The following is a 14827-nucleotide window of genomic DNA, read 5'->3' on the forward strand; positions in this document are numbered from 1 at the left end:
TCTCGTTGGGCCGTGCCGCGAGTGAATTGCAAAAAACCACCACATTTGAAGTTCAAGCATCAATTTGCCACCACATTTCTAGCGCGTCCCAAAAATCCACCACTTCTCTTGTAAATTTTCTCAATAAAAACAAATGACCGGTTTGCCGCAGTTAACATGATTTCTGACAAGGCTGGCCCACCCGTCAGGTGCCACATGGGCGAGGCCAGACGGCGAGTGGGTTGACGGCCGTTAGGGCTGTCGGTACAAAACAGAGCCCCCACTCCCCGCCGCTCACACTCCACTCCACTCGCTCACTCTCTCACTCTCACTCCTCTGCTCTGTCCCTTGTTGCCGCCGCCGGAGTTCTTCGCCACCGCCGGAGGCACGGTTCCCTCCCCGCCGTAGAAGATGCCATCGTGGAAGGATGGAGAGGAGAGCAGCGAGGAGGAGGAGCTGGTCGGCATGGATCTGGAGCAGCACTGGGTAAGATATTTGCTTTGCACCTAGGGTTAGGGTTAGTGTTCAAGTGTTCTTTGATTTGAGACCATGTTTGGAGCAGTTGCTATTTTTTTCTGCGGTTCACTAGTGTGCTACAATGCAGGCGAACCCTGGCACCACTATAGATGCATCCTTCTGTGGTAGAGCTGCAGATGCAAGCATCACATGTAGACTGCACTTGGCCCCATGCATGAAATATGTTGCATTTGAAGGAAAGGACACTGGGAGGAGGTTCTATGGATGTGTTGTTCCTCAGGTGAGTGTTATCCAACCAGGGTTTGTGTTAGTGGTAGTTAGTCTACAGATGGTTGGAATTGCTATCAGTAAATTCAGTTAATTTGGACTGTCTGCAGTTGCAAGAATCAAATTATGTCAGTAAATTCACTTAATGAAACATGATTTGTACTGTCTGTAGATGGAAGCATCAATTTCTGTCAGTAATTGAAGTAAATGAAACATGTTTTGTACTGTGGTAGAGCTGCAGATGCAAGCATCAATTTCTGTCAGTAAATTGAGGGGATTATCACTATTCAATTTTTTTGGACTGTGATACTGACTGAACTAATGTAGTTTATTCCAGGTTCAGTTGATGAAACATGTTTTTAAAAGTGATTTTGCAAACACCAGTTTCTGCCGGTAATTGAAGTAAATGAAACATGTTAACAGTGATTTTGCAATTCAGTTAATGGTAGTATTGCTCTTGTCATATAAGCTTAGCTTGAACTCCAAGTTTCCTGAGTGTCTGCTATATCTGCAAGTATAACTGAATCACTGGATATCTCATCTATTTTCTTTTTGAAGTTAGCATATTTATTTTCTAATACTTGATGCAGGATGGTATTGACTGTGGTGTTGCTCAGTGGGTTGATGCCACATGGCCTTCTATTCTGCAAAGATGTTTAGTGAAGATATGGGAGATGTTTCATGAGGAGAACCATGGCAGAATGATTGACCATGAGAAGTATAAGAAAGAGTTGGACAAGGTGAACAAGCAGTTGGATACACTTGGGGATCAGTACAGTCAGCTGGTTGAGGGTGTCACCAAGATGTTTGATTGGGCAGATCAGAACAACAGGGTCATGAGTGATGAAGAGTTCAAGCAGAAGCAGATGGATGTGGACAAGGACATGGAGAAGCTAGCTATCAGCAAGGAGAAGGAGAGTGCTGACTTTGGCAAGATGAAGGAGATGGAGAAGCTGGCTCAGGAGCTCAAGGAGATGAAGTGCATTCTTAGATCTTAGGGAGAGATCATTAGGAACACCAGGAAGGAGAGGGATGAGATCAAGAAAGAGAGGGACTGGCTGATAGAGGAGAAGAAGAAGCTGGAGTTTCTGGTGGGTGATCTTATGAAAGCTGGTCATGGCAACAAGGACAAGCTTGCCAAGATCAAGTCAATCCTTGATGAGTGAACAATGATGTTCATCACCTCAGTTATGTTAAGCTAATATGTGGCCTTGGAACAATATAGCTGGCCTTGGGGTTGTATATTTTGGGAATCCCCTAGTTATGTAATGACTGTAATGATTATCTGCAAAACTACCTCCAGTTAAGTTATGTAATGTATGTAATGACTAGCTGCAAAACTACCCCAGTTATGTAATGTTGTTAGCTTTCTATAGTAAGAGCTATGCTATTATGAATCTGCAATTATTAATCTGCTTCTTTGGACTAAATGGTGAATGGTCAAGACCAACTGGGCATGGCCAAATTGGGCAAATGCTTACAAAAGGTAAATTGTTGATCACATAAAGCACAAAGAGAAAATATGCATAGTGCACTCACCACCTAAACCTTTAATTTAGTCTTTAGGGTGGATCGGGCTCGACAAAACCAACCACTCATTTAGTCTTTAGGGTGGATCGGGCTCGATAAAGCCAACTAAACTACTCATTTAGTCTTTAGGGTGGCTTCGGCTCGACAAAACCACCGAAACCACCATTTAGTCTTGAAGATGGCTTGGGCTCGACAAAGCCACCTAAACATATCATTTAGGCTTTAGGGTGGCTCGGGCTCGACAAAACCACTGAAACCACCATTTAGTCTTCAAGGTGGCTTGGGCTCGACGAAGCCACCTAAACCTATAATTTAGGCTTTAGGGTGGCTTGGGCTCGACGAAGCCACCTAAAACTAGCAATTAGGCTTTAGGATGGCTTGGGCTTGACAAAACCACCTAAAACTATCATTTAGGCTTTAGGGTGGCTTGGGCTCGACAAAGCCACCTAAAACTATCATTTAGGCTTTAGGGTGGCTTGGGCTCGACAAAGCCACCTAAAACTATCATTTAGGCTTTAGAGTGGCTTGGGCTCGACAAAGCCACCTAAAACTATCATTTAGGCTTTAGAGTGGCTTGGGCTCGACGAAGCCACCTAAAACTATCAATTAGGCTTTAGGGTGGCTTGGGCTCGACGAAGCCACCTAAAACTATCAATTAGGCTTTAGGGTGGCTTGGGCTCGACAAAGGCACTAAACCTATAATTTAGGCTTTAGGGTGGCTTGGGCTCGACAAAGCCACTAAACCTATCATTTAGGCTTTAGGATGGCTTGGGCTCGACAAAACCACCAGTCCAAACTCAGCATCAAATCAACCATAAAAGTAAATTGTTGATGACACAAACATGTTCTCAACCATAAAAGCATCAAATCAAACAAGTAAATTGTTGATGACACAAACATGTTCTCAACCATAAAAGTTCTCATCCATAATAGTTCTCAATCTTAGCATGCTAACACAAACAAGTTCTCAAGCTAAATACTGATTACACATAGCAGTTCACACATAGCAGTTTACACATAGCAGTTCACACATAGCAGTTCTCGGGCATAGTTTCTGAAATTTAGAAATACTTAAGGCCGGTAGTTCAAAAGACAACAGCCAAATTGTGCACTGACTAGTTGCCACTGGCATAAAAGTAACCCCTCATCCTGGTGCTCTAGAACCTCTTCCTTTTGGACCCTACTGTTGCTCCCTCTATTGTAGTTGCAGCCCTAGGTGCCATGTAGGGCCTTCCACCTCTCCTACTGGCTGCATTGCTTGAACCTGAAGCTCTTGTGGCAGCCTGGGAAGGAGTAGTAGAAGCATCACTGTTGATGATTGCCCTTCTAGAAGCAGCAGTTGTTCTTCTTGGCCTTGTAGAAGCAGCAGGCTGGGCAGGACCAGTAGAGGCAGCAGTAGTTTTTCTTCCCCTGGTAGATTTAGCAGGCTGGGCAGGACCAGTAGCAGTTGTTCTTGTTCCCCTAGCAGTAGAACTTCCCCCAGCTTCATGGTAGTGAGTTCTGGTTGTCTAAGAGAGCACACATCATAGCCCAACAATTAGGATGAATCAAATGATTAAAATAATGAAAACTGGTGAGGCTAGTTGTTTGTGCCAACAACGAAAACAATGACAACAATGTGCATATTCCATACCTTGTGCTTGTCCTTTCTTGCCTGAAGATGAGGCTTCAGGGGCTGAGGGCAGTAGGTGTACCTATGTTTCTGCATGTTGTAGTTGCTGCAGGTGATAGTTGCCATCCTTGATGTATCCTTCTTTGTTGGGACCTCAAATTGCCCCTTCCTCCTAGCTGTTTGCTTTCTGCCCTTCTTCTCTTTGAACACTGGTGGGTCTATGTCAGCAGTTGGTGTCCTAGGCCAACAGTCAGGCCCTGGTATAGGGTAGATGATGTCCTTGTATGTTTCCTTATACAATGGTTTTTTGAAGAACTCATGCACATAGTCTTCTAGCTGTCCCTTCACTCTTGTAATGGCAGAAACTGCATGGTTACATGGCCAACCACATAGGTCCCATTTCTTGCAGTCACAGGTCCACTTATCAAGGTTCACACAGTAGGTAGACTCCCCACTAGTGACTTGCCAAATACCAGGACCTGCCATGTATGCAGTGCAATGCCTTGAGTACTTCTTTGACTCCTCCAACTTCTCCATATAAGTGGGTGTTATCTCCCACTTACTCTTCTCTATCTTCTCTCTAACTATTTGGTACTTAACCATCAACTTAGTTCTGAATCCATCTACACAGCTCCTTATTGGCTTGTTCCTCACATCTAGTATCATCTTGTTAAATACTTCATTGAGATTGTTGACTACTAGGTCTGTCTTGCATGTGTGATCCATAGCATGCCTTGCCCAAGTCTCTTTAGGGATATTACAAAGCCACTTCCAAGCATCTTCATCCTCCTTTTTCAGTTCATTCATTGCAACCTCAAAACCATTCTTGGTGTATGAATATGCAACATTGTCCATATGCTTCTTCAACTCCTCACTCCTGAAGCCTGCTGACTGGAAATTTGCATAGATATGTCTAAGACAATATCTTTGAGGTGAGTGCGGGAACACAGCTTGAATTGCATTCAACAGCCCATGTTTAAGTCATAATAGAGATTATTAATCATATAACTTCATAATACAAATTATTATTTCTACAACTTGCTCATTCAATTGTGAAATGAAAAATATACCTTCTGTCTATCAGAGATGATTGTGTATGTGCCCCACTTGTTCCCCTCTCCAATGTAAGCTCTTAGTTGGCTAAGAAACCAAGTCCAACTTTCCTTGTCCTCCTTATCAACAATACCAATTGCAATAGGGAATATGTTGTTATTCCCATCCCTACCAGTGGCAACAAGTATCTGTTGCCCAGTAGAAAGCTTGATAAAGCAACCATCTAAACCTGTATTAAAGCATTGGGTAGTGAAATGAGTACATTATTAAGTAAAAGATATGGGCAGTGAACAGGAGTAATTTAGAATGCATATAATACCTACAAAGGGCCTACACCCATTCAAGAAACCTTCTTTTGAAGCATTCAGACAGTAGAACATGTAGTGGAACCTAGGATTTGGACTAGGATGGAGCTCAAGCTCTGTGGTAGTCACAATGCATCTGCTCCTAGGGTTGGTATCAAGCACAGCTTGAAGATAATCCCTAAACCTTGTGTATTGTCCCTTCATGTCACCTTCCACCACTTCAATGGCCAATGACCTTACCCTGTAGGCCTTGGTCTTTGGCACTTCTAGCCCATACTTAGTCTTTGTTCTTTTTAAAATTGCATCAACACCAGCCCTTGGATTATCTCTCAGTTGTTGCTCACAGGTTCTGGCCATCCAGTCAACTGTCACTTTTGTTTTTTCTCCATGTGCACCACAAGTGTGCAACAACTTCATCTTCTTGATGCAGAAAGTCTTCTCATGAGCAATTGTTGATGCAGTCATGAAAAAAGGACACCCATTGTCCCTTTCTGTGCAATGCACAATGATCCTATCCTTGCAGTTCCTATGGTACTGAAAATTTCTAAGTCTGATGTGAAAATTCCTAAGTGCTCTTCTAAACTGATACACATCAGTGAAGCACATACTCAAGCAAAGTTGGTCATGAGCATCTGGCTTGCTCTCATCATACCAGATCCTAGTCCTGGCCCTCTTGGCTTGACTCTTCCTTCCACAAGGCAGTGGCAGACCTGACTCATCATCTGATTCACTAATGCCATAGTCCCCAGGGAAACAAGCTGAATCATCTGATGGAATGAAATCAGGAATTACCTCAATGTCAGCTTCATGGTGTGATCTTGTAGTGGGGCCTGCTTTGCCTACTTTCTTCAATGTTTGAGGAAGAGGTATCTTAGGTTCTGTGTCTGAGTCCTCTGCCTCTGGACACATCTCTTCCACTTCTGTGTCTCCTTCAAAGTGATGCATAGGATCCTCTCTCAGTTTCCTTTTCTGCTTCAACTTCTCAATGATTTCATCTTCCTCCTCATTACCTATGTCATGTTCTTCCTCTTTGTACTCACACCAGTTCAAATCAACAAACCCTTCATCATCAGAGGGGCCAACATCTTCCTGTAATTTCTCTTTGCCCTTTGCTTTTTTCAAAATCATGCTCTGTTGTGTGCTAATATAAGCAACCTCTTCACCTGGCTCTACAACAGCAATAGGCACAACATACAGCTCTTCAACTGTGTCTTCAACAGCAATAGGGAACAATACTCCCGCCTCATCTATAGAAATAATGTTGGAATCCCCCATATTTATAGGTACTTGTTCCTCCACAATATTTGCCTGTTAAAATCTCCTAGATTAGGCTCATTAGCCTTAATTACAGTTATGTTGAGCACCTTCTGCTCAACATAATGGTCTAGCATCTCTTCCACACTCTCTTCACTGTCAATAACCTGCATTCCTGCTGCCCCCTTTCCTTCTTCTTTAATATAGAACATGTAGTCAGCTTCAGTATATCCCTGTTCTGTCTCTAGCAGTGCTAACATGTTAATATAAGTAATTTCTGACAGAGAAATGGTCCTCTCCAAGTTGTCTCTCCCTTGAAAATGGTACCCTATTTCCCATATCTCATCATCCAAACTACAGAAAATTAAGGAGAATTAGTGCTTGATTGATTCAGTTTTAATAATATAACATGTTATTCAGACAAGATATTAGCACTATCAAAGCTTGCACATAATTTACAGGACAACAATTAAGTGTAATTAATAAGGAGTCAACAAAGCATTCATGCATAAAACCATAAACCCAGAGTTATAATTCCTAGTGTAATATGTTATACAAAGAAGATATTAACTATATCAGCTACACCACTTGAGTAAACAAACAAAAATCTTCAGTAAACAAAGCCCTAAAATCAAACGGCCCTAAAATCTCCTAAAATCTAACAACCCTAAAATCTCCTAAAATCTAACAGCCCATTAACAAACATAAATATGCACTATCTGTAGCCCTAAAATCACAATCCAGTGAGTGAATACAGTAACATGGAAGAGAGGGGTGGAGGGGGAAGAAATCTTACCACACGCCGCCGAACCCTGAAGCCCACTGATGGCCTTCTCCCACGCCGGAAGCCCTGATCTTGCGTGCTAGGGCCGCTGCCGCACGGCGCTCAAGGTCCCACTCCGGCGGCGAGGGGGGCGAAGGGGATCGCTCCGGTGAAGGAGCCCGCTGCGTCGGCAAGCTACTGCTGCCGAGCCAGTTGTCTACCTCCGAGAACCCGTCACCATTCGCCTCCAGTCCCTCCGCCGCCTGCTGACTCGCCGCCGCCGCCGCTAGGTTTAGCCACCGCCGCCATCGCAGGACAGAGAGAGAGAGACGGGGGAAAGAGGGGAGAATGGGCCAAGAAGACAGAGCGGCGACCGCTTTGACCACGCGCGTGCCCTAACGGCCGTCAACCCACTCGCCGTCTGGCCTCGCCCAAGTGGCACCTGACGGGTGGGCCAGTCCTGTCAGAAATCGTGTTAACTGCGGCAAACCGGTCATTTGTTTTTATTGAAAAAATTTACAAGAAAAGTGGTGGATTTTTGGGACGCGCTAGAAATGTGGTGGCAAATTGATGCTTGAACTTCAAATGTGGTGGTTTTTTTGCAATTCACTCACCGTGCCGCCCAAACGAACAGACATGGACCGGCGTTGGAGTTGCCCTTACGCTCCTTTCTCTTGCCTTGAAGACACCCCAAATTTAGTCAACCAAGTAAGTACACTCAAGATGCCTTTTTCATGTTTTTCTCTTCCCAAACGCGTTAATCAATCAACAACTTCTTATAATATATCAACTGACCACCGGCTGTTCCACAAGCAGCTAGAAATGAAATTAACTTTCCAGGACTGGATTTCCAGGCGCGGAAGCGGAAGCGCGCATGACGTCCGGGCGCAGACACGAGCATGTGCAAGGCAGGATTTTTTATGGCACGCATCACAGAAGTGGGGGAAAATAAACAAATGGAGCAGATGCAGCCAGTGGTCTGTTCCGGCGTTGGGTCCTCGCATGAGCAGAGCTAGCTAGCGTCCATCCACTAGCTTTTACTTTAAGGAAGCGAAAAACCAGAGTAAACTAAACCCAGTTGCCAATTTGCCCTTCACCAAACACGCACAGCGACAGATCGAGAGGCCAGAGGGAGCTGCTGAAAATTCAATGCGCCAATCATTGCGGCGCAGCGGCACCAGCAACCAGGGGCTCATCATCCGTTCTTCTCCTGGCAGTAAATGAGCAGTACAAGTTCTTCATTTCTCTCTGGAACTTCAGTTCAATCGGTGAAGAAAAGATGATATTGGCGAGATAATTTAACACCGGAAGTAAGTTGGGTGTGTTAATCTAAGAACAGTAGAAAATGACATTGATCTGCGCTAATCACCATTGTTATGTGCAGGAGGGCTTCACAAATCACTGGGCGAGCTAGAGAGAGGGGGGGCGAGGGGAACAAACCACCACTGGAAAAAGGCCGCAGAAGAGAAGGGGGAAACAGGAGAGAGAAAGGCGAGGAACTTTTCGTTGGATCCTTCGCTTTTGGGGACGAAGGAGGAGAAGGTCTCTGTCCCTCTCCACCCCCACCTCCACCTCCGCCTCCCTTCTTGGCTGGAGAGGAGCAGGAGGAGGAGATGTTCCCCCCTGGCCTGATCCACCACCGCACGGACGGCCCCGGGCCCGGCGAGGTGCCGCGCTCCGGCGGCGCCCCCAGCCTCGTGCTCACGGCGGACCCCAAGCCCCGCCTCCGCTGGACGGCCGACCTCCACGAGCGCTTCGTCGACGCCGTCGCCCAGCTCGGCGGGCCCGAGAGTGAGACGCTCCCCCCTTCCCCCCTCCCCCATTTTTCCTCCACCCTCCGTCCCTCCGGTTCGTCAAGCATGGCCATTGGAGGGCAATGCGTGCTTGCTGGGTGGGGGTTCTCTTTCTTGGTTGGTGCGACCGTGCGCTTTCACTCGAGCACGGCATGTGAGGCCACTTGCTGGTTTGGGACCAAGGATTTGAGCCATTGGCGGTGTCTGTGCTCAAGTTTTAGGGAAGTCTGGATCAAAGTTTGGATCTTTGTTACCTGGAACAACAACACTTCGCTGAAATGCGCGATGTTGGACAAGGAGCGGTTCATTTGCGCTTAGGATTCAGCACGCCCTTGGATTTGGTATTGGTCTACTCATGGCAGATTTTGATTGCCTTTGAGCTGGGAAGAGATGCGTCTTGCGTTGCGAGGGCTATGTGGTTGGTCTTACTTAGTACAGTTTGAGGCTTTTGGTTCTGATGAAAAGGTCATTTTGTCTGATCTTGGATTCCAGCACGCTGCAGGAACCAGACAATTTGATTATACTCTCTAGAGAGAAATGTCGATGATCCATTGAATAAGGAAAGAAGTCTCTGCGCTCTCAGGGGCTTGCTTATTGGGGATGCAAGGATCGGTAGGCGAAACAGGGCAACTTTTGCTTTTCTTTAACGATGTCTGGAGTTATGGTCGTTATTTCAGTTTATTTGTGCTCGGATAAGGTCATATTTGTTGCTTGCATCAGCTCAGACTTTAAAAAAAATAGGCAGCTATGGACAAGCTTCCAAATATCGGATATCGGGTTCATATCAGTTCGACCTTGGCAATATCGGATGTCGAGCGATATTATCGGATGATGTGTAGGCGTATCGAAACAAAAATGTTCACATCTGTTGAATTATTTGTGTTTATGTCATGCCACTCCCACATAAATAGTAGATATAATAAACACACTTGAGCATATTGAGTGTATAAATAAAGGTTTTTGGTAGTTTGCGTAAGAAATGGCCAAATAGGCACTCGTCAAATCTTTATTGTGATGGTAAAACGTTATAGACACGCCATTACATAAATTGCACATTAATTTAATAATCTGATGAAGTTGTACGTGTATATTTTTTCTGGATAAAAATGACCTGTCACGTGCATATTGGCCAATGCCGACCGAAATATCAGTCAAAATATCATCCATATCAGGCCATGGACAGGGGTGCCTGGAAGCTAGCTATCCATGTGCCAGAACCATGAGTTGGTTGCGAGATCTTATGGGTTTCAACTCTAGCCTACCCCAACTTGTTTGGGACTAAAGGCTTTGTTGTTGTTGTTGTTGTTGTATAGTTGATTTGGTATCGTTATCACCAGTACTGAAATATCGGACATCTTTCTTTCTATCTAATGGATATACATGCAGTGGCTTGCATGTTCTCGAAAGAAAAAAGAAATATTGGACAATACATTAATTGTATCGGTTGATATTTAGAAGTATTTAGAAACTTGGCAGAGTAACGATCATGGATGATAGTCATGGTGGTAAATTGTAGTCATGTGATGGCTAGTCATGATGCACCATGTCTTGATGATAATGTTCGTTGTCAGTGTGTGCGTGCGTGTGTGTGGCATTGGAAGTTGTGTGGTAATAGCAGAAAGGTGGTTTACGAAGTGGGTCTTTTTCTTCACTCTCTTAGCCTCTTGGGTACCCTTATGCTATTTTATTTGGTTTCAATTGCTTTAAACCATTATAGTCAATTGCCCGGGTTTTGGGGGGTAATTGCAAATTGTGATTGTTAATGTTGCTTTTTCTGTGAAAGGTCAGCTTTTCCTTTTTACCCTTTTCTTCTAAATACTGACTTTTTATTAAAAATTATAATTCAGGTAAATGTTAAGTATGATTTCTGTGACTATTTTTCTCAAGTTGGCTAGTTACCTGGTCAGGAAAGCCTTATGTAAATGTCAAAAGGTTACAAATTAAAGTTCTGTTTAGCTGACAATAATAATGAGCATTTTATTCCAATGATAGTAATAATGATCATAACCAGAAAGCAAATATGAGCAATTATTTGTTGCATTCCATTGTTTTGAATCTTGGTTCCTGGGGCACGACGATCTCTGCTTGCATGATATCCATATGCTTGTAAATGCCAAATTATAGTCCAACCATGTTAGAACCCGAAATTTCCATTTTGTATTAGTTGAATGCTATCACTGTAACCTACTATCTCGCTAATGACCTTTTTTTAATACACCTTTGAATATAGTAGTTAAATGCATGGTTTCTCTTGCAGAAGCAACACCAAAAACTATCTTAAGGACAATGGGTGTAAAGGGACTAACGCTTTTCCACTTGAAGAGTCATCTTCAGGTACTTCTGCATACATACATGCTTCTTACTATATCTTGAATACAGCTGTTTTATTTTGTGTTTGCTCTTTTATTCTTACGACCAGAAATACAGAATGGGAAAACAAACTGGGAAGGAGACGCCGGAGCAATCTAAAGATGGTAAGTAATATAAAGCAGTCCACTGATCTCAGTGTTTCTGTTGATTAATCAGTTTGGACCAGATTCAGCGTATGTTGCAAAGAACCCCTTAGTGCAAACTTCTTGAAAGGTTAGGATTGGTGGGAGTTTCCAGGTTTGGTGATGGCAGGCAGCCTAGACTAATGTCTGTTTGGTTGCTTATGATGCACATCTCTTCGTTGGGAAAGATCTGTGGAAGGAAGAGAGTGGGGACTGACGAGTGAGGGAGAATTTTTGTATAGATGGGTGTATTTATTTTTTCACTTGACACAATATTGCATCAACTATAGCAAAATTTTGGTGTGTATTGTAGCAGAAAGTTTTGGATTGTTATCGTTGTGCATTTGAAAGAATTAGTGTCTGTGATGTGCGTACATTGCCGGTAATACAGTTAAGCAGCCATTATCTGCAGCTATGCACTTGCCATAACTACTTTAATATGAATTGGTTGTGAATGCGTTGATAGAGCGATGGTAAAATGCCCCAGTGGCCTTCACCCCCAGGCAGAGTTCCTTTTAACAAAAAATATGAATTGGTTTATCACATCTTGATTTTGTATCTACATGCAATTAAAGAGGGAAAAACTTGGAACTTGATTTTGCTTGGTTAGCAATAGCAACTTTAGTGTCTGTTTACATTGTTGCTTATTGCAGCATAATATTGTGTTGACAAGTTCACATGCAAATGTTTGAAAATTAAGTTAGGTGTTTTGGGTATATCCTAGAGTTGCACTTTCCCACTGCAGTTACGCTTTCTTTATTGAATCTTTGTAACTCCATTCTAGTATTGGTACTGCTTTGGTTTCTGTTGTACCAGCCATGACATGATACATGCATATATGTGGATGCGGCTCTGAGCTGCCCGATGTTTTTGGAGAATGTGCAAAAAGCAGCTGCACATCTTTTCATTAAAAGGAGAAGCAAGTTAAGTTCGCATGAGTTTTTAGCGATAGGCCAACACAATGCATAAGACAAACTGAACACAAGGGTTCAGATAGAATATATACTACACATACTAGTTAGCTTCACATGCATCACATGTTCCCACATGTAAACCGAGATTGCCATGTATGTGTTGAATTATGTACGCTACACCAGCCTCACGCTATACGGCACTGGCTGTAGATGCGATTCCATCGAACTGCTCACCACATACGGCTGTTCATGTCTATTGTGTGATGGTAAGAAGGGGGGGCATGGAAAGGGCTATTGCTTTTATTTTAGGGACGGAAAGGGTTCAGGGCTGATTCACGGATGTTTCTAGAACGACTTGGAGAAACGAGCTTACTACTGTAGCTGTGAATCCCAGCATCCTAGGCCCTCGGCTGAGTCCAATCAACGGTAGAAATTGCATTCTGATGTTTGGATTCAAACTTCCAAAATTGCTACACTATATAGTAGTATAGATAAATCAACAGTTAGATAAGATCTGGTCATTTAAGTTTTAAAGGTTGCAAATGAGAAGAGAAGTCTTGTTTAATGCACTTCTATTGTCTCGTTTTTAGCTCGTCGCTGTTTAATGATAAGATCTGGTCATTTAAATTTTAATGTTTTTAAAGGTTATAAATCAACAGTGCTGTCAGTCTCTCAGCTCGTCGCTCATTTGTTGTGTCCTTGCATCTTTAGGATGCATCTGTCTTGCGTGTAGTAGCACTACTTATCCCACACGCACTGATTAATGCAGTTTGTAGTATGATTTCTTCTTGTCAATCACCAGTAACTTCACAAGAATAACAAATGACTATCGTATGTCAAATTGTAGGTAAATATGAACCATAAGTTTTGCAATGATTTTATGAAGAAATTCAGGACTAGTATGCACATCTATAGTTCTGACCTAAAAAATCTCTTGAAAAATTCTGTTAGGTCTTGCCATTTCTGATAGAAAACCTCTGGAAAATTTCTTTTAGGTCATGTCATTTCTGACTTCAGTTCTGTGTCTGCCTTCCCTGGTTTCCCCAATTTGCAGGGTCCTACCTTCTTGATGCTCAAGGTGGAATGAGCCTGTCTCCCAGAGTTTCTACTCAAGATGCGAAAGAGTAAATTCCACGAGCTACTCCTTGTCCTTCATGCCTTTTTTTTTGTGGAAGAATATGACTACATTTACGATATATACTTTGATAGTGCTATCTGAAAGAGCTACATGCTTACAAACTTTATAATCACTCGCTGCAGAAGCCAAGAAGTTAAAGAAGCCCTGAGAGCACAGATGGAGATGCAACGAAGCCTGCATGAACAAGTGGAGGTAACTTTGACTGCTTCATCCATCATATTCTTAGTTTTTCTTGTCTCCTGTGTGCTGCCAGACAAGAAGAATTTGTTTGCAATGCTTAAGGTTGGAGTAGGTTAAGCGTTGAAGTAGGAATGAGATGTCCATTACACGACACCTGACCGCCTTTTCGGTTTCCACCATAAATAATCAGGTTCAGAAGCATGTGGACATCAGGATGGACGCGTACACGACGTACATCAACACCCTGCTGGAGAAGGCCTGCAAGATCGTCTCAGAGCAGTTCGCCTCGAGCGGCTTCAGCGTCTCCGACCAGAGCCTCCCGGAGCTGTCCTCCGGCGGTATCATGTGCGGCACCGCCACCGACGCGCTGAGCTCCTCCGTGTTCCACCAGCTCTCCGTCAGCTCGATCAACATGCACAGCCCAGGGGGCAAGCCTTCTCCCTCGGGCATGGAAGGCCAGCTGCTTCTCCAGAGGTCACCCGAGTTCAAACGCAAGTCATCCTGCTGAGTCCAAAAATCTGGGTGGAAAAGTTAGCTTAATCGTCTGCTGTAGACATGTCGAATCTCGGCCAATCTGTAAACTGACGCCAATCTGTAAACTGACTCTTGTTTCTCTTGCCACTGCATGCCAAGAAGCAAGGTTTTTTATCGATTAATCGTCGACCTATGTTTATATATATAATGCCTAATGTGCTGCTAGTCAAGTGCCTTGATTGATATGTCACTGTTTTTATTATTTATATCATGGCATTATTATGATCCTAATAGTAACCACATATATCCATTTACCACATTTCCAAGATCACATGTACAAATGTGTGCCTTGCCTGCGCATGTAAGCACTCTGGTGTTCCTGCCGCATCATTTGCTTCAGTTTTGAGTGCAGAGCTTGGCTCTTTTGTGCACCCTGCGGGACCCGACTTGCGGGCTAATCTACTACTCCCTCTATTCCAAAATGTAATACTTGTTTTACACTATCATAGCTAGTGTAAAAAAACTTCTTACATTTTGGGACGGAGGGCGTGCTTTGGGGTCGAGAAATCCTCGGCCAATGTTTAAGAATGACTTTT

The 14827-nt window shown here is 43.6% G+C and overlaps 2 protein-coding genes across 4 annotated transcripts; both read left to right on the plus strand.

The window, feature by feature from the left end:
- The first annotated feature begins 390 nt into the window (after positions 1-390).
- On the plus strand, positions 391-1721 carry LOC141022785 (uncharacterized). The gene is made up of 5 exons (XM_073499046.1): positions 391-465; positions 584-736; positions 834-851; positions 896-913; positions 1314-1721. Exons 1-5 carry the CDS (start codon positions 391-393, stop codon positions 1719-1721), a joined length of 672 nt encoding a protein of 223 aa, XP_073355147.1.
- Positions 1722-8190: 6469 nt separating this feature from the next.
- On the plus strand, positions 8191-14456 carry LOC109781174 (protein PHR1-LIKE 2). 3 transcript variants are annotated; one of them, XM_020339776.4, is made up of 7 exons: positions 8191-8550; positions 8625-9031; positions 11291-11367; positions 11453-11507; positions 13494-13563; positions 13700-13769; positions 13948-14456. In XM_020339776.4, the coding sequence occupies exons 2-7, from the start codon at positions 8854-8856 to the stop codon at positions 14263-14265; spliced, it is 768 nt and encodes a 255-aa protein (XP_020195365.1). In that variant the 5' UTR covers positions 8191-8550; positions 8625-8853; the 3' UTR covers positions 14266-14456. The 3 variants fall into 3 exon arrangements, with proteins under 3 accessions (XP_020195365.1, XP_073356357.1, XP_073356356.1); XM_073500256.1 differs by having other exon boundaries at positions 8229-8467; XM_073500255.1 differs by having other exon boundaries at positions 8331-8554.
- Positions 14457-14827: the final 371 nt, after the last annotated feature.

Source organism: Aegilops tauschii, chromosome 5 (genome assembly GCF_002575655.3).
Source record: "Aegilops tauschii subsp. strangulata cultivar AL8/78 chromosome 5, Aet v6.0, whole genome shotgun sequence".
Lineage (NCBI taxonomy): Eukaryota > Viridiplantae > Streptophyta > Magnoliopsida > Poales > Poaceae > Aegilops > Aegilops tauschii.